This window comes from Salvelinus alpinus, chromosome 31 (assembly GCF_045679555.1).
Source record: "Salvelinus alpinus chromosome 31, SLU_Salpinus.1, whole genome shotgun sequence".
NCBI classification, from domain to species: Eukaryota; Metazoa; Chordata; class Actinopteri; order Salmoniformes; family Salmonidae; genus Salvelinus; species Salvelinus alpinus.
This window is the reverse complement of record NC_092116.1, coordinates 40,357,916-40,379,306: the sequence shown is the minus strand read 5'-3', so window position 1 is coordinate 40,379,306 and position 21,391 is coordinate 40,357,916. Positions and strand designations below refer to the sequence as shown.

The 21,391-nt window shown below is 42.4% G+C and overlaps 1 protein-coding gene across 1 annotated transcript in view; it reads right to left on the bottom strand.

Moving 5' to 3' along the window:
- LOC139561632 (Fc receptor-like protein 5) overlaps positions 1 to 21,391 on the bottom strand; it is a gene marked incomplete in the record, with an annotated part of 1,233,720 nt that overhangs the window by 6,885 nt on the left and 1,205,444 nt on the right. Inside the window, 8 exon segments of the mRNA XM_071378856.1 lie at positions 3,088 to 3,128; positions 4,102 to 4,163; positions 4,267 to 4,347; positions 6,323 to 6,379; positions 8,699 to 8,959; positions 9,045 to 9,293; positions 11,975 to 12,250; positions 15,852 to 16,121. Of these exon segments, the coding sequence (XP_071234957.1) occupies positions 3,099 to 3,128; positions 4,102 to 4,163; positions 4,267 to 4,347; positions 6,323 to 6,379; positions 8,699 to 8,959; positions 9,045 to 9,293; positions 11,975 to 12,250; positions 15,852 to 16,121 (1,286 nt within the window).

Here is a 21,391-nt window from a genome sequence, read left to right as displayed (position 1 = left end):
GTTAGTGATACAGTGATCTGGACCTACCTCAGTCTGTACATTAGGGTTAGTGATACAGTGATCTGGACCTACCTCAGTCTGTACATTAGGGTTAGTGATACAGTGGTCTGGACCTACCTCAGTCTGTACATTAGGGTTAGTGATACAGTGATCTGGACCTACCTCAGTCTGTACATTAGGGTTAGTGATACAGTGATCTGGACCTACCTCAGTCTGTACATTAGGGTCAGTGATGAAGTGATCTGGACCTACCTCAGTCTGTACATTAGGGTTAGTGATACAGTGATCTGGACCTACCTCAGTCTGTACATTAGGGTCAGTGATGCAGTGATCTGGACCTACCTCAGTCTGTACATTAGGGTTAGTGATACAGTGATCTGGACCTACCTCAGTCTGTACATTAGGGTTAGTGATACAGTGATCTGGACCTACCTCAGTCTGTACATTAGGGTTAGTGATACAGTGATCTGGACCTACCTCAGTCTGTACATTAGGGTTAGTGATACAGTGATCTGGACCTACCTCAGTCTGTACATTAGGGTTAGTGATACAGTGATCTGGACCTACCTCAGTCTGTACATTAGGGTTAGTGATACAGTGATCTGGACCTACCTCAGTCTGTACATTAGGGTTAGTGATACAGTGATCTGGACCTACCCCAGTCTGTACATTAGGGTTAGTGATACAGTGATCTGGACCTACCTCAGTCTGTACATTAGGGTTAGTGATACAGTGATCTGGACCTACCTCAGTCTGTACATTAGGGTTAGTGATACAGTGATCTGGACCTACCTCAGTCTGTACATTAGGGTTAGTGATACAGTGATCTGGACCTACCTCAGTCTGTACATTAGGGTCAGTGATACAGTGATCTGGACCTACCTCAGTCTGTACATTAGGGTTAGTGATACAGTGATCTGGACCTACCTCAGTCTGTACATTAGGGTTAGTGATACAGTGATCTGGACCTACCTCAGTCTGTACATTAGGGTCAGTGATGCAGTGATCTGGACCTACCTCAGTCTGTACATTAGGGTTAGTGATACAGTGATCTGGACCTACCTCAGTCTGTACATTAGGGTTAGTGATACAGTGATCTGGACCTACCTCAGTCTGTACATTAGGGTTAGTGATACAGTGATCTGGACCTACCTCAGTCTGTACATTAGGGTTAGTGATACAGTGATCTGGACCTACCTCAGTCTGTACATTAGGGTTAGTGATACAGTGATCTGGACCTACCTCAGTCTGTACATTAGGGTTAGTGATACAGTGATCTGGACCTACCTCAGTCTGTACATTAGGGTTAGTGATACAGTGATCTGGACCTACCCCAGTCTGTACATTAGGGTTAGTGATACAGTGATCTGGACCTACCTCAGTCTGTACATTAGGGTTAGTGATACAGTGATCTGGACCTACCTCAGTCTGTACATTAGGGTTAGTGATACAGTGATCTGGACCTACCTCAGTCTGTACATTAGGGTTAGTGATACAGTGATCTGGACCTACCTCAGTCTGTACATTAGGGTCAGTGATACAGTGATCTGGACCTACCTCAGTCTGTACATTAGGGTTAGTGATACAGTGATCTGGACCTACCTCAGTCTGTACATTAGGGTTAGTGATACAGTGATCTGGACCTACCTCAGTCTGTACATTAGGGTTAGTGATACAGTGATCTGGACCTACCTCAGTCTGTACATTAGGGTTAGTGATACAGTGATCTGGACCTACCTCAGTCTGTACATTTGGGTTAGTGATACAGTGATCTGGACCTACCTCAGTCTGTACATTAGGGTTAGTGATACAGTGATCTGGACCTACCTCAGTCTGTACATTAGGGTTAGTGATACAGTGATCTGGACCTACCTCAGTCTGTACATTAGGGTTAGTGATACAGTGATCTGGACCTACCTCAGTCTGTACATTAGGGTTAGTGATACAGTGATCTGGACCTACCTCAGTCTGTACATTAGGGTTAGTGATACAGTGATCTGGACCTACCTCAGTCTGTACATTAGGGTTAGTGATACAGTGATCTGGACCTACCTCAGTCTGTACATTAGGGTTAGTGATACAGTGATCTGGACCTACCTCAGTCTGTACATTAGGGTTAGTGATACAGTGATCTGGACCTACCTCAGTCTGTACATTAGGGTTAGTGATACAGTGATCTGGACCTACCTCAGTCTGTACATTAGGGTTAGTGATACAGTGATCTGGACCTACCTCAGTCTGTACATTAGGGTTAGTGATACAGTGATCTGGACCTACCTCAGTCTGTACATTAGGGTTAGTGATACAGTGATCTGGACCTACCTCAGTCTGTACATTAGGGTTAGTGATACAGTGATCTGGACCTACCTCAGTCTGTACATTAGGGTTAGTGATACAGTGATCTGGACCTACCTCAGTCTGTACATTTGGGTTAGTGATACAGTGATCTGGACCTACCTCAGTCTGTACATTAGGGTTAGTGATACAGTGATCTGGACCTACCTCAGTCTGTACATTAGGGTTAGTGATACAGTGATCTGGACCTACCTCAGTCTGTACATTAGGGTTAGTGATACAGTGATCTGGACCTACCTCAGTCTGTACATTAGGGTTAGTGATACAGTGATCTGGACCTACCTCAGTCTGTACATTAGGGTTAGTGATACAGTGATCTGGACCTACCTCAGTCTGTACATTAGGGTTAGTGATACAGTGATCTGGACCTACCTCAGTCTGTACATTAGGGTTAGTGATACAGTGATCTGGACCTACCTCAGTCTGTACATTAGGGTTAGTGATACAGTGATCTGGACCTACCTCAGTCTGTACATTAGGGTTAGTGATACAGTGATCTGGACCTACCTCAGTCTGTACATTAGGGTTAGTGATACAGTGATCTGGACCTACCTCAGTCTGTACATTAGGGTTAGTGATACAGTGATCTGGACCTACCTCAGTCTGTACATTAGGGTTAGTGATACAGTGATCTGGACCTACCTCAGTCTGTACATTAGGGTTAGTGATACAGTGATCTGGACCTACCTCAGTCTGTACATTTGGGTTAGTGATACAGTGATCTGGACCTACCTCTCTGTACATTACGTCCCTGGATCCAGATACAGCTCTACCTAAAGTACACAGATTACATTTATTAAAATGGAAATATGTAACTTTTTGAGCAACCCAACAAAATCCACATAGAAATGTGTTATAGATCTGTCAAACTACTGTAAAGCCAATCTAGGTAGCGGTAGATATGTTCTTTGTGAGATATTTCTATGCTTCCCGTTCTTTAGTTTTGTTTTCGCGTCTTTTGCAAAGGGCTGAAACAACAATATTTTTGGTAAAAGAAAACAGTGGTTTAGATGGTACAATGATTATCTACACTTTACAGAATGCTTCATTTGTAAATCAGAACAAAAAGTGAGGTACACATGCACCAAAAAAAGTAGACAGGGTCTGGAACAACCTACTGACCTGTATCTCTGTCTGTCTGACTTCACTGCTGAGTAGACAGGGTCTGTAACGACCTACTGACCTGTATCTCTGTCTGTCTGTCTTCACTGCTGAGTAGACAGGGTCTGGAACGACCTACTGACCTGTATCTCTGTCTGTCTGACTTCACTGCTGAGTAGACAGGGTCTGGAATGACCTTCTGACCTGTTTCTCTGTCTGTCTGTCTTCACTGCTGAGTAGACAGGGTCTGGAACGACCTACTGACCTGTATCTCTGTCTGTCTGTCTTCACTGCTGAGTAGACAGGGTCTGGAACGACCTACTGACCTGTCTGTCTGTCTGTCTGTCTTCACTGCTGAGTAGACAGGGTCTGGATTGACCTACTGACCTGTATCTGTCTGTCTGTCTGTCTTCACTGCTGAGTAGACAGGGTCTGTAACGACCTACTGACCTGTATCTCTGTCTGTCTGTCTTCACTGCTGAGTAGACAGGGTCTGGAACGACCTACTGACCTGTCTGTCTGTCTGTCTGTCTTCACTGCTGAGTAGACAGGGTCTGGAACGACCTACTGACCTGTCTGTCTGTCTGTATCTCTGTCTGTCTGTCTTCACTGCTGAGTAGACAGGGTCTGGAACGACCTACTGACCTGTATCTCTGTATCTCTGTCTGTCTTCACTGCTGAGTAGACAGGGTCTGGAACGACGTTCTCTGAAGAAACACATAAGCACAATATTGTCAAAAACACGGTAAAAACATATTATATACTCCAGAAAGATGAGGGGAGTGTTGACGGTCTCTCCCTTCTTCCTACCTCTCCTCCTGTTGTGTTGTCTCTTCTCTGTGTGGTTGATGTCAGCATAGGTCACATCACCTGGACCAGATCCACCTGGAACTAAACACAGGAGAGAGAGAGAGGATATTAACACAGACTGGACCAGATCCACCTGGAACTAAACACAGGAGAGAGAGAGGATATTAACACAGACTGGACCAGATCCACCTGGAACTAAACACAGGAGAGAGAGAGGATATTAACACAGACTGGACCAGATCCACCTGGAACTAAACACAGGAGAGAGAGAGGATATTAACACAGACTGGACCAGATCCACCTGGAACTAAACACAGGAGAGAGAGAGGATATTAGCACAGACTGGACCAGATACACCTGGAACTAAACACAGGAGAGAGAGAGGATATTAACACAGACTGGACCAGATCCAACTGGAACTAAACACAGGAGAGAGAGAGGATATTAACACAGACTGGACCAGATCCACCTGGAACTAAACACAGGAGAGAGAGAGGATATTAACACAGACTGGACCAGATCCACCTGGAACTAAACACAGGAGAGAGAGAGGATATTAGCACAGACTGGACCAGATACACCTGGAACTAAACACAGGAGAGAGAGAGGATATTAATACAGACTGGACCAGATCCACCTGGAACTAAACACAGGAGAGAGAGAGGATATTAACACAGACTGGACCAGATACACCTGGAACTAAACACAGGAGAGAGAGAGGATATTAATACAGACTGGACCAGATCCACCTGGAACTAAACACAGGAGAGAGAGAGGATATTAGCACAGACTGGACCAGATACACCTGGAACTAAACACAGGAGAGAGAGAGGATATTAATACAGACTGGACCAGATCCACCTGGAACTAAACACAGGAGAGAGAGAGGATATTAATACAGACTGGACCAGATCCACCTGGAACTAAACACAGGAGAGAGAGAGGATATTAACACAGACTGGACCAGATCCACCTGGAACTAAACACAGGAGAGAGAGAGAGGATATTAACACAGACTGGACCAGATCCACCTGGTACTAAACACAGGAGAGAGAGAGGATATTAACACAGACCGGACCAGATCCACCTGGAACTAAACACAGGAGAGAGAGAGGAGCTGTGGTGTTATAGTGTTATAGAGTATTACAGTACCTGTGGTGTTATAGTGTTATACAGTATTACAGTACCTGTGGTGTTATAGTGTTATACAGTATTACAGTACCTGTGGTGTTATAGTGTTATACAGTATTACAGTACCTGTGGTGTTATAGTGTTATACAGTATTACAGTACCTGTGGTGTTAGTGTTATACAGTATTACAGGACCTGTGGTGTTATAGTGTTATACAGTATTACAGTACCTGTGGTGTTATAGTGTTATTCAGTATTACAGTACCTGTGTTGTTATAGTGTTATACAGTATTACAGTACCTGTGGTGTTATAGTGTTATTCAGTATTACAGTACCTGTGGTGTTATAGTGTTATACAGTATTACAGTACCTGTGGTGTTATAATGTTATACAGTATTGCATTACCTGTGGTGTTGGTGTGTTATACAGTATTACAGTACATTTGGTGTTAAAGTGTTATACAGTATTACAGTACCTGTGGTGTTTTAGTGTTATACAGTATTACAGTACCTGTGGTGTTAGTGTTATACAGTATTACAGTAACTGTGGTGTTATAGTGTTATACAGTATTACAGTACCTGTGGTGTTATAGTGTTATACAGTATTACAGTACCTGTGGTGTTATAGTGTTATACAGTATTACAGTACCTGTGGTGTTATAGTGTTATAGAGTGTTACAGTACCTGTGGTGGTATAGTGTTATACAGTATTACAGTACCGGTGGTGTTATAGTGGTATACAGTATTACAGTACCTGTGGTGTTAGTGTTATACAGTATTACAGTACCTGTGGTGTTATAGTGTTATACAGTATTACAGTACCTGTGGTGTTATAGTGTTATACAGTATTACAGTACCTGTGGTGTTATAGTGTTATACAGTATTACAGTACCTGTGGTGTTTTAGTGTTATACAGTATTACAGTACCTGTGGTGTTGGAGGTCTTCACTGCAGAGTAGACTGGATCAGCTCCTGGAGACTTCTCTGGAGGAGACGAGACAACGGGTTGAAGACATAAAGACACTGTACTGTGTGTGTGTGTGTGTGTTTATTACTCACTAAAAGTGGCAGTCATAAAGCCTCTCTTGAAAAAGCCAAACCTTGACCCAGAAAATATAAAAAACTATCGGCCTATATCGAATCTCCCATTCCTCTAAAAAAATGTTAGAAAAAGCTGTTGCGCAGCAACTCACTGCCTTCCTGAAGACAAACAATGTATATGAAATGCTTCAGTCTGGTTTTAGGCCCCATCATAGCACTGAGACTGCACTTGTGAAGGTGGTAAATGACCTTTAAATGGCGTCAGACCGAGGCTCTGCATCTGTCCTCGTGCTACTAGACCTTAGTGCTGCTTTTGATACCATCGATCACTACATTCTTTTGGAGAGACTGGAAACCCAAATTGGTCTACACGGACAAGTTCTGGCCTGGTTAAGATCTTATCTGTCGGAAAGATATCACTTTGTCTCTGTGAATGGTTTGTCCTCTGACAAATCAACTGTACATTTCGGTGTTCCTCAAGGTTCCGTTTTAGGACCACTATTGTTTTCACTATATATTTTACCTCTTGGGGATGTCATTCGAAAACATAATGTTAACTTTCACTGCTATGTGGATGACACACAGCTGTACATTTCAATGAAACATGGTGAAGCCACAAAATTGCCCTCGCTAGAAGCCTGTGTTTCAGACATAAGGAAGTGGATGGCTGAAAACGTTCTACTTTTAAACTCGGACAAAACAGAGATGCTTGTTCTAGGTCCCAAGAAACAAAGAGATCTTCTGTTGAATCTGACAATTAATCTTGACGGTTGTAAAGTCATCTCAAATAAAACTGTGAAGGACCTCGGCGTTACTCTGGACCCTGATCTCTCTTTTGACGAACATATCAAGACTGTTTCAAGGACAGCTTTTTCCATCTACGTAACATTGCAAAAATCAGAAATGTTCTGTCCAAAAATGATGCAGAAAAAAATTAATCCATGCTTTTGTTGCTTCTAGGTTAGACTACAGCAATGCTCTACTTTCCGGCTACCCGGATAAAGCACTGAATAAACTTCAGTTAGTGTTAAATACGGCTGCTAGAATCCTGACTAGAACCAAAAAATTGGATCGTATTACTCCAGTGCTAGCTTGCCTACACTGGCTTCCTGTTATTAAGGCAAGGGCTGATTTCAAGGTTTTACTGTTAACCTACAAAGCGTTACATGGGCTTGCTCCTACCTATCTTTCCGAGTTGGTCCTGCCGTACATACCTACACGTACGCTACGGTCACAAGACGCAGGCCTCCTAATTGTCCCTAGAATTTCTAAGCAAACAGCTGGAGGCAGGGCTTTCTCCTATAGATCTCAATTTTTATGGAATGGTCTGCCTACCCATGTGAGAGACGCAGACTCAGTCTCAACCTTTAAGTCTTTACTGAAGATTTATCTCTTCAGTAGGTCATATGATTGAGTGTAGTCTGGCCCAGGAGTGTGAAGGTGAACGGAAAGGCTCGGGAGCAACGAACCGCCCTTGCTGTCTCTGCCTGGACGGTTCCCCTCTCTCCACTGGGATTCTTGCCTCTAACCCTATTACAGGGGCTGAGTCACTGGCTTACTGGTGCTCTTCCATGCCGTCCCTAGGAGGGGTGCGTCACTTGAGTGGGTTGAGTCACTGACGTGATCTTCCTGTTCGGGTTGGCGCCCCCCCTTGGTTTGTGCCGTGGCGGAGATACTCTTAATGATCGGCTAAAAGCCAACTGACATTTACTCCTGAGGTGCTGACCTCTACAACCACTGTGATTATTATTATTTGACCCTGCTGGTCATCTATGAACATTTGAACATCATGGCCATGTTCTGTTATAATCTCCACCTGGCACAGCCAGAAGAGGACTGGTCACACCTCATAGCCTGGTTCCTCTCTAGGCTTCTTCCTAGGTTTTGGCCTTTCTAGGGAGTTTTTAGCCACCGTACTTCTACACCTGCATTGCTTGCTGTTTGGGGTTTTCGGCTGGGTTTCTGTACAGCACTTTGAGATATTAGGTGATGTACAAAGGGCTATAAATGAATTTGATTTGATTTGATTTGTGTGTGTGTGTGTGTGTGTGTGTGTGTGTGTGTGTGTATGTGTGTGTGTGTGTGTGTGTGTGTGTGTGTGTGTGTGTGTGTGTGTGTGTGTGTGTGTGTGTGTGTCTGTATGTGTGTGTGTGTGTGTGTGTGTGTGTGTGTGTGTGTGTGTGTGTGTGTGTGTGTGTGTGTGTGTGTGTGTGTGTGTGTGTGTGTGTGTGTGTGTGTGTGTGTGTGTGTGTGTGTGTGTACCTCTCCTTCTCCTGGGTTCTGGGTCCTGTATGATTCTGACGTCAGCATACGTAACATCTCTGGGTTCAGCTGCTACATCTTTGTTCCTCTTGCAGAACAGGACCAGTAGAATGATCAGAGAGATGGAGAGAGCAGCCACCAACCCAGAGACAGACAGAGGGAGGAGGAGAGAGGAGGGGAAAGAGGTGGGGAGGGGGGAGGTAGGGAGGGTGGAGGTGGGAAGAGTGGAGGGAGGAGAGGAGGATGAGGTAGATGCCCTAGCTTGAAAAACACAATAGAAAACAACACAGTTAAACTTATATTATCTTAGACATATGTATTACTTCTTGAGATTACAATGTCCCACCTGTCACTGTCATCCAGCTCTCTGGTGATTCTCCTTCGGAGCTGGAGTTGGTACACTTGTAGAGTCCTTCATCTGACTTGGATACTGCAGGGATGGTCATCTCTCCTGTAGTCTCATTCCTGATGAGGGATCCATCTTTGTAGAAATCAGCTGTGAGATTAGAGGGAGTTCCCTGATATCTGCAGCGCAGAGTCACAGAATCTCCCTCAGTCACAGGAAGGGCAGGGCTCTCCAGGATCACAGCTCCATCTGTATATAATATATAAACATCATATATAAACAGGTCTATCCAGGATCACAGCTCCAGCTGTATATAATATATAAACATCATATATAAACAGGTCTCTCTAGGATCACAGCTCCATCTGTATATAATATATAAACATCATATATTAACAGGTCTCTCTAGGATCACAGCTCCATCTGTATATAATATATAAACATCATATATAAACAGGTCTATCCAGGATCACAGCTCCATCTGTATATAATATATAAACATCATATATAAACAGGTCTCTCCAGGATCACAGCTCCAGCTGTATATAATATATAAACAGGGCTCTCCAGGATCACAGCTCCAGCTGTATATAATATATAAACAGGTCTCTCCAGGATCACAGCTCCATCTGTATATAATATATAAACAGGTCTCTCCAGGATCACAGCTCCAGCTGTATATAATATATAAACATCATATATAAACAGGTCTCTCCAGGATCACAGCTCCATCTGTATATAATATATAAACAGGTCTCTCCAGGATCACACCTCCAGCTGTATATAATATATAAACATCATATATAAACAGGTCTCTACAGGATCACAGCACCAGCTGTATATAATATATAAACATCATATATAAACAGGGCTCTCCAGGATCACAGCTCCAGCTGTATATAATATATAAACAGGTCTCTCCAGGATCACAGCTCCAGCTGTATATAATATATAAACATCATATATAAACAGGTCTCTCCAGGATCACAGCTCCATCTGTATATAATATATAAACACCATATATAAACAGGTCTCTCCAGGATCACAGCTCCAGCTGTATATAATATATAAACAGGTCTCTCCAGGATCACAGCTCCATCTGTATATAATATATAAACATCATATATAAACAGGTCTCTCCAGGATCACAGCTCCAGCTGTATATAATATATAAACATCATATATAAACAGGTCTCTCCAGGATCACAGCTCCATCTGTATATAATATATAAACACCATATATAAACAGGTCTCTCCAGGATCACAGCTCCAGCTGTATATAATATATAAACAGGTCTCTCCAGGATCACAGCTCCATCTGTATATAATATATAAACATCATATATTAACAAGTCTCTCCAGGATCACAGCTCCAGCTGTATATAATATAGAAACATCATATATAAACAGGTCTCTCCAGGATCACAGCTCCATCTGTATATAATATATAAACAGGTCTCTCCAGGATCACAGCTCCATCTGTATATAATATATAAACAGGTCTCTCCAGGATCACAGCTCCATCTGTATATAATATATAACCATCATATATAAACAGGTCTCTCCAGGATCACAGCTCCAGCTGTATATAATATATAAACATCATATATAAACAGGTCTCTCCAGGATCACAGCTCCAGCTGTATATAATATATAATCATCATATATAAACAGGTCTCTCCAGGATCACAGCTCTAGCTGTATATAATATATAAACAGGTTTCTCCAGGATCACAGCTCCAGCTGTATATAATATATAAACATCATATATAAACAGGTCTCTCCAGGATCACAGCTCCATCTGTATATAATATATAAACAGGTCTCTCCAGGATCACAGCTCCAGCTGTATATAATATATAAACATCATATATAAACAGGTCTCTCCAGGATCACAGCTCCAGCTGTATATAATATATAAACAGGTCTCTCCAGGATCACAGCTCCAGAGGTATATAATATATAAACATCATATATTAACAGGTCTCTCCAGGATCACAGCTCCAGCTGTATATAATATATAAACATCATATATTAACAGGTCTCTCCAGGATCACAGCTCCAGCTGTATATAATATATAAACACCATATATAAACAGGTCTCTCCAGGATCACAGCTCCAGCTGTATATAATATATAAACATCATATATAAACAGGTCTCTCCAGGATCACAGCTCCAGCTGTATATAATATATAAACATCATATATAAACAGGGCTCTCCAGGATCACAGCTCCAGCTGTATATAATATATAAACAGGGCTCTCCAGGATCACAGCTCCAGCTGTATATAATATATCAATTTCATATATAAACAGGTCTCTCCAGGATCACAGCTCCAGCTGTATATAATATATCAATTTCATATATAAACAGGTCTCTCCAGGATCACAGCTCCAGCTGTATATAATATATAAACATCATATATAAACATGTCTCTCCAGGATCACAGCTCCAGCTGTATATAATATATAAACATCATATATAAACAGGCCTCTCCAGGATCACAGCTCCAGCTGTATATAATATATAAACAGGTCGCTCCAGGATCACAGCACCAGCTGTATATAATATGTAAACAGGTCTCTCCAGGATCACAGCTCCATCTGTATATAATATATAAACATCATATATAAACAGGTCTCTCCAGGATCACAGCTCCAGCTGTATATAATATATAAACATCATATATAAACAGGTCTCTCCAGGATCACAGCTCCAGCTGTATATAATATATAAACAGGTCTCTCCAGGATCACAGCTCCATCTGTATATAATATATAAACATCATATATAAACAGGTCTCTCCAGGATCACAGCTCCAGCTGTATATAATATATGAACATCATATATAAACATAACATCAGCTCTCTGAAACCAGATGAACCACTAAACACTATAATGTTAGTAGATGGTGTTTGTGGACATACCATGTACTGTGATGTTGACAGCATTGCTGTGTTCTCCAGGCCCAGACTCACACCAGTACGCTCCACTGTGTGATGGTATTAGTGACATGCTGCATGAAGACCCTTGTTGTTTTCCCCAGTTTCCTCCACAATCTGAACGCTCCCCAGAGACTGTGTTTCTCTTCAGTCTCCATCCAGCAGAGTTCCCCTGAACCTCACAGCTCAGAGAGACAGACTCATATTTAAAGAACTGAGATCTGTCAGGACTGACAATCAGCGACGCTTGATTAGAGAGAACTGAGAACGCGAGAGAGAGAGAGAGAGAGAGAGAGAGAGAGAGAGAGAGATAGAGAGAGAGAGAGAGAGATAGAGAGACAGAGAGAGAGAGAGAGAGAGAGACACATAGAGAGACAGAGAGAGAGAGAGAGAGAGAGAGAGAGAGAGAGAGAGAGAGAGAGAGAGAGAGAGAGAGAGAGAGAGAGAGAGAGAGAGACAGAGAAAGAGAGAGAGAGAGAGAGAGAGAGAGAGAGAGAGAGAGAGAGAGAGAGAGAGAGAGAGAGAGAGAGAGAGAGAGAGAGAGAGTCAGTCTGATCTCTGTACTGTTGTAATATATTCCAGAGCTGAGTCTGTATCATCTGAGTTAAACTTTGATCTGTTATACCAGTCTACACCAGATTCACTATGAGACCCTTTGATTTGTTCTACCAGTCTACACCAGATTCACTATAAGACCCTTTGATTTGTTCTACCAGTCTACACCAGATTCACTATGAGACCCTTTGATTTGTTCTACCAGTCTACACCAGATTCACTATGAGACCCTTTGATTTGTTCTACCAGTCTACACCAGATTCAATATGAGACCCTTTGATTAGTTCTACCAGTCTACACCAGATTCAATATGAAACACTTTGATTTGTTCTACCAGTCTACACCAGATTCAATATGAAACACTTTGATTTGTTCTACCAGTGAACACCAGATTCAAATTCTGGTGTTGGATCACAGATCCAGCTGTATATAATATATAAACATCATATATAACCAGGTCTCTCCAGGATCACAGCTCCAGCTGTATATAATATATAAACATCATATATAAACAGGTCTCTCCAGGATCACAGCTCCAGCTGTATATAATATATAAACAGGTCTCTCCAGGATCACAGCTCCATCTGTATATAATATATAAACATCATATATAAACAGGTCTCTCCAGGATCACAGCTCCAGCTGTATATAATATATAAACATCATATATAAACAGGTCTCTCCAGGATCACAGCTCCAGCAGTATATAATATATAAACAGGTCTCTCCGGGATCACAGCTCCAGCTGTATATAATATATAAACATCATATATTAACAGGTCTCTCCAGGATCACAGCTCCAGCTGTATATAATATATAAACAGGTCTCTCCAGGATCACAGCACCAGCTGTATATATTATATAAACAGGTCTCTCCAGGATCACAGCTCCAGCTGTATATAATATATAAACATCATATATAAACAGGTCTCTCCAGGATCACAGCTCCAGCTGTATATAATATATAAACATCATATATAAACAGGTCTCTCCAGGATCACAGCTCCAGCGGTATATAATATATAAACAGGTCTCTCCAGGATCACAGCTCCAGCTGTATATATTATATAAACATCATATATAAGCAGATCTCTCCAGGATCACAGCTCCAGCTGTATATAATATATAAACAGGTCTCTCCAGGATCACAGCTCCAGCTGTATATATTATATAAACAGGTCTCTCCAGGATCACAGCTCCAGCTGTATATAATATAAACACCATATATAAACAGGTCTCTCCAGGATCACAGCTCCAGCTGTATATAATATATAAACATCATATATAAACAGGTCTCTCCAGGATCACAGCTCCAGCTGTATATATTATATAAACATCATATATAAGCAGATCTCTCCAGGATCACAGCTCCAGCTGTATATAATATATAAACAGGTCTCTCCAGGATCACAGCTCCAGCTGTATATATTATATAAACAGGTCTCTCCAGGATCACAGCTCCAGCTGTATATAATATAAACACCATATATAAACAGGTCTCTCCAGGATCACAGCTCCAGCTGTATATAATATATAAACAGGTCTCTCCAGGATCACAGCTCCAGCTGTATATAATATATAAACATCATATATAAACAGGTCTCTCCAGGATCACAGCTCCAGCTGTATATAATATATAAACATCATATATAAACAGGTCTCTCCAGGATCACAGCTCCAGCTGTATATAATATATAAACATCATATATAAACAGGTCTCTCCAGGATCACAGCTCCAGCTGTATATAATATAAACACCATATATAAACAGGTCTCTCCAGGATCACAGCTCCAGCTGTATATAATATATAAACATCATATATAAACAGGTCTCTCCAGGATCACAGCTCCAGCTGTATATAATATATAAACATCATATATAAACAGGGCTCTCCAGGATCACAGCTCCAGCTGTATATAATATTTAAACATCATATATAAACAGGTCTCTCCAGGATCACAGCTCCAGCTGTATATAATATATAAACAGGTCTCTCCAGGATCACAGCTCCAGCTGTATATAATATATAAACATCATATATAAACAGGTCTCTCCAGGATCACAGCTCCAGCTGTATATAATATATAAACATCATATATAAACAGGTCTCTCCAGGATCACAGCTCCAGCTGTATATAATATATAAACATCATATATAAACAGGTCTCTCCAGGATCACAGCTCCAGCTGTATATAATATATAAACATCATATATAAACAGGTCTCTCCAGGATCACAGCTCCAGCTGTATATAATATATTAACATCATATATAAACAAGTCTCTCCAGGATCACAGCTCCAGCTGTATATAATATATAAACAGGTCTCTCCAGGATCACAGCACCAGCTGTATATAATATATAAACATCATATATAAACATAACATCAGCTCTCTGAAACCAGATGAATCACTAAACACTATAATGTTAGTAGATGGTGTTTGTGGACCAGGTACTGTGATGTCGTGTCACACCCTGATCTTTCTCACCTGTCTTTGTGATTGTCTCCACACGCCTCCAGGTGTCGCCCATCTTCCCCAGTACCCTCAGTGTATATATGCCTGTGTTCTCTGTTTGATCGTTTCCAGTTCGTCTTGTTTGTCAACCAGTGTTTTGTTTCTCAGCTCCTGCTTTTTTCTCTCTTTTCTTGCCCACCTGGTTTTGACCCTTGACTCTGAGCCTGCCGACCTTTGCCCCCCTCTGGATTACCGATCTCTGCCTTACCCTGTCCCTGAGCCTGCCGACCTGTACCTTTGCCCCCCTCTGGATTACAGATCTCTGCCTTACCCTGTCCCTGAGCCTGCCTACCTGTACCTTTGCCCCCCTCTGGATTACCGATCTCTGCCTTACCCTGTCCCTGAGCCTGCCTTCTGTCCGGTACCGCTGCCCCCCTCTGGATTACCGATCTCTGCCTTACCCTGTCCCTGAGCCTTCCGTCCGGTACCGCTGCCCCCCTCTGGATTACCGATCTCTGCCTTACCCTGTCCCTGAGCCTTCTGTCCGGTACCGCTGCCCCCCTCTGGATTACCGATCTCTGCCTTACCCTGTCCCTGAGCCTTCCGTCCGGTACCGCTGCCCCCCTCTGGATTACCGATCTCTGCCTTACCCTGTCCCTGAGCCTGCCTTCCGTCCGGTACCGCTGCCCCCCTCTGGATTACCGTACTCTGCCTTACCCTGTCCCTGAGCCTGCCTTCCGTCCGGTACCGCTGCCCCCTTCTGGTTTACTGACCTGCCTTGACCTGTCTATTGCCTGTCCCTGTTAAACTATTGTTTATTCAACGTGGTATCTGGGTCTTACCTTCATACCTAATATGTTGACAGCATTGCTGTGTTCTCCAGACCCAGACTCACACCAGTACACTCCACTGTGTGATGGTATTAGTGACATGATGCATGAAGACCCTTGTTGTTTTCCCCAGTCAGTATTACACTCTGAAAGGTTTCCTCTCGATGTGTTCCTCACCACTCTCCATCCAGCAGAGTTCCCCTGAACCTCACAGCTCAGAGAGACAGACTCATATTTAAAGAACTGAGATCTGTCAGGACTGACGCTCAGAGAGGCTGGAGGAGAGAGATCTAAGAGAGAGAGAGAGAGAGAGAAAGGAAGAGAAAGTTGCATTGTCTAATGTACACTTTAAAATATAGGCCCTTAAGAGCGATGAAGCCTGTGGGCCAGACGAGGGTAGGATACTATCCTGAGATCTGGAGACAAGGCTTTATATTCTAACAGAGATACTGAAACACAGCAGAGAGGCTATTCTCTAGCTGTTTAACCTGGTGATGAGGGTAGGATACTATCCTGAGATCTGGAGAGAAGGCTTTATATTCTAACAGAGATACTGAAACACAGCAGAGAGGCTATTCTCTAGCTGTTTAACCTGGTGATGAGGGTAGGATACTATCCTGAGACAAGGCTTTATATTCTAACAGAGATACTGAAACACAGCAGAGAGAGGCTATTCTCTAGCTGTTTAACCTGGTGATGAGGGTAGGATACTATCCTGAGACAAGGCTTTATATTCTAACAGAGATACTGAAACACAGCAGAGAGGCTATTCTCTAGCTGTTTAACCTGGTGATGAGGGTAGGATACTATCCTGAGACAAGGCTTTATATTCTAACAGAGATACTGAAACACAGCAGAGAGGCTATTCTCTAGCTGTTTAACCTGGTGATGAGGGTAGGATACTATCCTGAGATCTGGAGACAAGGCTTTATATTCTAACAGAGATGCTGAAACACAGCAGAGAGGCTATTCTCTAGCTGTTTAACCTGGTGATGAGGGTAGGATACTATCCTGAGATCTGGAGACAAGGCTTTATTTTCTAACAGAGATACTGAAACACAGCAGAGAGGCTATTCTCTAGCTGTTTAACCTGGTGATGAGGGTAGGATACTATCCTGAGATCTGGAGACAAGGCTTTATATTCTAACAGAGATACTGAAACACAGCAGAGAGGCTATTCTCTAGCTGTTTAACCTGGTGATGAGGGTAGGATACTATCCTGAGACAGCGCTTTATATTCTAACAGAGATACTGAAACACAGCAGAGAGGCTATTCTCTAGCTGTTTAACCTGGTGATGAGGGTAGGATACTATCCTGAGATCTGGAGACAAGGCTTTATATTCTAACAGAGATACTGAAACACAGCAGAGAGGCTATTCTCTAGCTGTTTAACCTGGTGACGAGGGTAGGATACTATCCTGAGATCTGGAGACAAGGCTTTATATTCTAACAGAGATACTGAAACACAGCAGAGACGCTATTCTCTAGCTGTTTAACCTGGTGATGAGGGTAGGATACTATCCTGAGACAAGGCTTTATATTCTAACAGAGATACTGAAACACAGCAGAGAGGCTATTCTCTAGCTGTTTAACCTAGTGATGAGGGTAGGATACTATCCTGAGACAAGGCTTTATATTCTAACAGAGATACTGAAACACAGCAGAGAGGCTATTCTCTAGCTGTTTAACCTGGTGATGAGGGTAGGATACTATCCTGAGATCTGGAGACAAGGCTTTATATTCTAACAGAGATGCTGAAACACAGCAGAGAGGCTATTCTCTAGCTGTTTAACCTGGTGATGAGGGTAGGATACTATCCTGAGATCTGGAGACAAGGCTTTATATTCTAACAGAGATACTGAAACACAGCAGAGAGGCTATTCTCTAGCTGTTTAACCTGGTGATGAGGGTAGGATACTATCCTGAGACAAGGCTTTATATTATAACAGAGATCCTGAAACACAGCAGAGAGAGGCTATTCTCTAGCTGTTTAACCTGGTGATGAGGGTAGGATACTATCCTGAGATCTGGAGACAAGGCTTTATATTTTAACAGAGATACTGAAACACAGCAGAGAGGCTATTCTCTAGCTGTTTAACCTGGTGATGAGGGTAGGATACTATCCTGAGACAAGGCTTTATATTCTAACAGAGATGCTGAAACACAGCAGAGAGGCTATTCTCTAGCTGTTTAACCTGGTGATGAGGGTAGGATACTATCCTGAGATCTGGAGACAAGGCTTTATATTCTAACAGAGATACTGAAACACAGCAGAGAGGCTATTCTCTAGCTGTTTAACCTGGTGATGAGGGTAGGATACTATCCTGAGATCTGGAGACAAGGCTTTATATTCTAACAGAGATACTGAAACACAGCAGAGAGTCTATTCTCTAGCTGTTTAACCTGGTGATGAGGGTAGGATACTATCCTGAGATCTGGAGACAAGGCTTTATATTCTAACAGAGATACTGAAACACAGCAGAGAGGCTATTCTCTAAATGTTTAACCTGGTGATGAGGGTAGGATACTATCCTGAGACAAGGCTTTATATTCTAACAGAGATACTGAAACACAGCAGAGAGGCTATTCTCTAGCTGTTTAACCTGGTGATGAGGGTAGGATACTATCCTGAGACAAGGCTTTATATTCTAACAGAGATACTGAAACACAGCAGAGAGGCTATTCTCTAGCTGTTTAACCTGGTGATGAGGGTAGGATACTATCCTGAGATCTGGAGACAAGGCTTTATATTCTAACAGAGATACTGAAACACAGCAGAGAGTCTATTCTCTAGCTGTTTAACCTGGTGATGAGGGTAGGATACTATCCTGAGACAAGGCTTTATATTCTAACAGAGATACTGAAACACAGCAGAGAGGCTATTCTCTAGCTGTTTAACCTGGTGATGAGGGTAGGATACTATCCTGAGACAAGGCTTTATATTCTAACAGAGATACTGAAACACAGCAGAGAGGCTATTCTCTAGCTGTTTAACCTGGTGATGAGGGTAGGATACTATCCTGAGATCTGGAGACAAGGCTTTATATTCTAACAGAGATACTGAAACACAGCAGAGAGGCTATTCTCTAGCTGTTTAACCTGGTGATGAGGGTAGGATACTATCCTAACCACGAGGCTACCTGCCGCCCCAATATACAGTGTCCTCTGTAATTATTGGGACAGTGAAGGGTAGTTAGTTAGTGTAGGGTTGGTAGGGTTAGTGTAGGGTAGGTAGGGTTAGTGTAGGGTAGGTAGGGTTAGTGTAGGGTAGGTGGGGTTAGTGTAGGGGTAGGTAGGGTTAGTGTAGGGTAGGTAGGGTTAGTGTAGGGTAGGTAGGGTTAGTGTGGGGTAGGTAGGGTTAGTGTAGGGTAGGTAGGGTTAGTGTAGGGGTAGGTGGGGTTAGTGTAGGGTAGGTAGGGTTAGTGTAGGGGTAGGTAGGGTTAGTGTAGGGTAGGTAGGGTTAGTGTAGGGTTAGGTAGGGTTAGTGTAGGGGTAGGTAGGGTTAGTGTAGGGGTAGGTAGGGTTAGTGTGGGGTAGGTAGGGTTAGTGTAGGGTAGGTAGGGTTAGTGTGGGGTAGGTAGGGTTAGTGTAGGGTGGGTAGGGTTAGTGTAGGGCTAGGTAGGGTTAGTGTAGGGGTAGGTAGGGTTAGTGTAGGGGTAGGTAGGGTTAGTGTAGGGTAGGTAGTGTTAGTGTAGGGGTAGGTAGGGTTAGTGTAGGGTAGGTAGGGTTAGTGTAGGGTAGGTAGGGTTAGTGTAGGGGTGGGTAGGGTTAGTGTAGGGGTAGGTAGGGTTAGTGTAGGGGTAGGTAGGGTTAGTGTAGGGGTAGTGTAGGGTAGGTAGGGTTAGTGTAGGGGTAGGTTGGGTTAGTGTAGGGTAGGTAGGGTTAGTGTAGGGTAGGTAGGGTTAGTGTAGGGTAGGTAGGGTTAGTGTAGGGGTAGGTAGGGTTAGTGTAGGGTAGGTAGGGTTAGTGTAGGATAGGTAGGGTTAGTGTAGGGTAGGTAGGGTTAGTGTCGGGTAGGTATGGTTAGTGTAGGGGTAGGTAGGGTTGGTGTAGGGTAGGTAGGGTTAGTGTAGGGGTAGGTAGGGTTAGTGTAAGGGTAGGTAGGGTTAGTGTGGGGTAGGTAGGGTTAGTGTAGGGTTAGTAGGGTTAGTGTAGGGTAGGTAGGGTTAGTGTGGGTAGGTAGGGTTAGTGTAGGGGTAGGTAGGGTTAGTGTAGGGGTAGGTAGGGTTAGTGTAGGGGTAGGTAGGGTTAGTGTGGGGTAGGTAGGGTTAGTGTAGGGTAGGTAGGGTTAGTGTGGGGTAGGTAGGGTTAGTGTGGGGTAGGTAGGGTTAGTGTAGGGTTGGTAGGGTTAGTGTAGGGTAGGTAGGGTTAGTGTAGGGTAGGTAGGGTTAGTGTAGGGTTGGTAGGGTTAGTGTAGGGTAGGTAGGGTTAGTGTAGGGTAGGTAGGGTTAGTGTGGGTAGGTAGGGTTAGTGTAGGGTAGGTAGGGTTAGTGTAGGGTAGGTAGGGTTAGTGTAGGGTAGGTAGGGTAATTGTGGGGTAGGTAGGGTTAGTGTGGGGTAGTTAGGGTTAGTGTGGGGTAGTTAGGGTTAGTGTAGGGTAGGTAGGGTTAGTGTAGGGTAGGTAGGAGAGTAGAATAAGGACTACAGACTGACATCATGTCAAAACCAATGAAGAGACCAGGAAGAAATGTTACTATTATAGAACAGGTGATGAATATAGAGAAATGTTACTATTATAGAACAGGTGATGAATATAGAGAAATGTTACTATTATAGAACAGGTGATGAATATAGATAAATGTTACTATTATAGAACAGGTGATGAATATAGAGAAAAGTTACTATTATAGAACAGGTGATGAATATAGAGAAATGTTACTATTATAGAACAGGTGATGAATATAGAGAAATGTTACTATTATAGAACAGGTGATGAATATAGAGAAATGTTACTATTATAGAACAGGTGATGAATATAGAGAGATGTTACTATTATAGAACAGGTGATGAATATAGAGAGATGTTACTATTATAGAACAGGTGATGAATATAGAGAAATGTTACTATTATAGAACAGGTGATGAATAAAGAGAAATGTTACTATTATAGAACAGGTGATGAATATAGTGAAATGTTACTATTATAGAACAGGTGATGAATATAGAGAAATGTTACTATTATAGAACAGGTGATGAATATAGAGAAATGTTATTATTATAGAACAGGTGATGAATAAAGAGAAATGTTACTATTATAGAACAGGTGATGAATATAGAGAAATGTTACTATTATAGAACAGGTGATGAATATAGAGAAATGTTACTATTATAGAACAGGTGATGAATATAGAGAAATGTTACTATTATAGAACAGGTGATGAATATAGAGAAATGTTACTATTATAGAACAGGTGATGAATATAGAGACATGTTACTATTATAGAACAGGTGATGAATATAGAGAAATGTTACTATTATAGAACAGGTGATGAATAAAGATACATTTACTCACCTCCACCTTGTCCGAGGCTACAGTATACCAGTGTACTCAACAGCACTG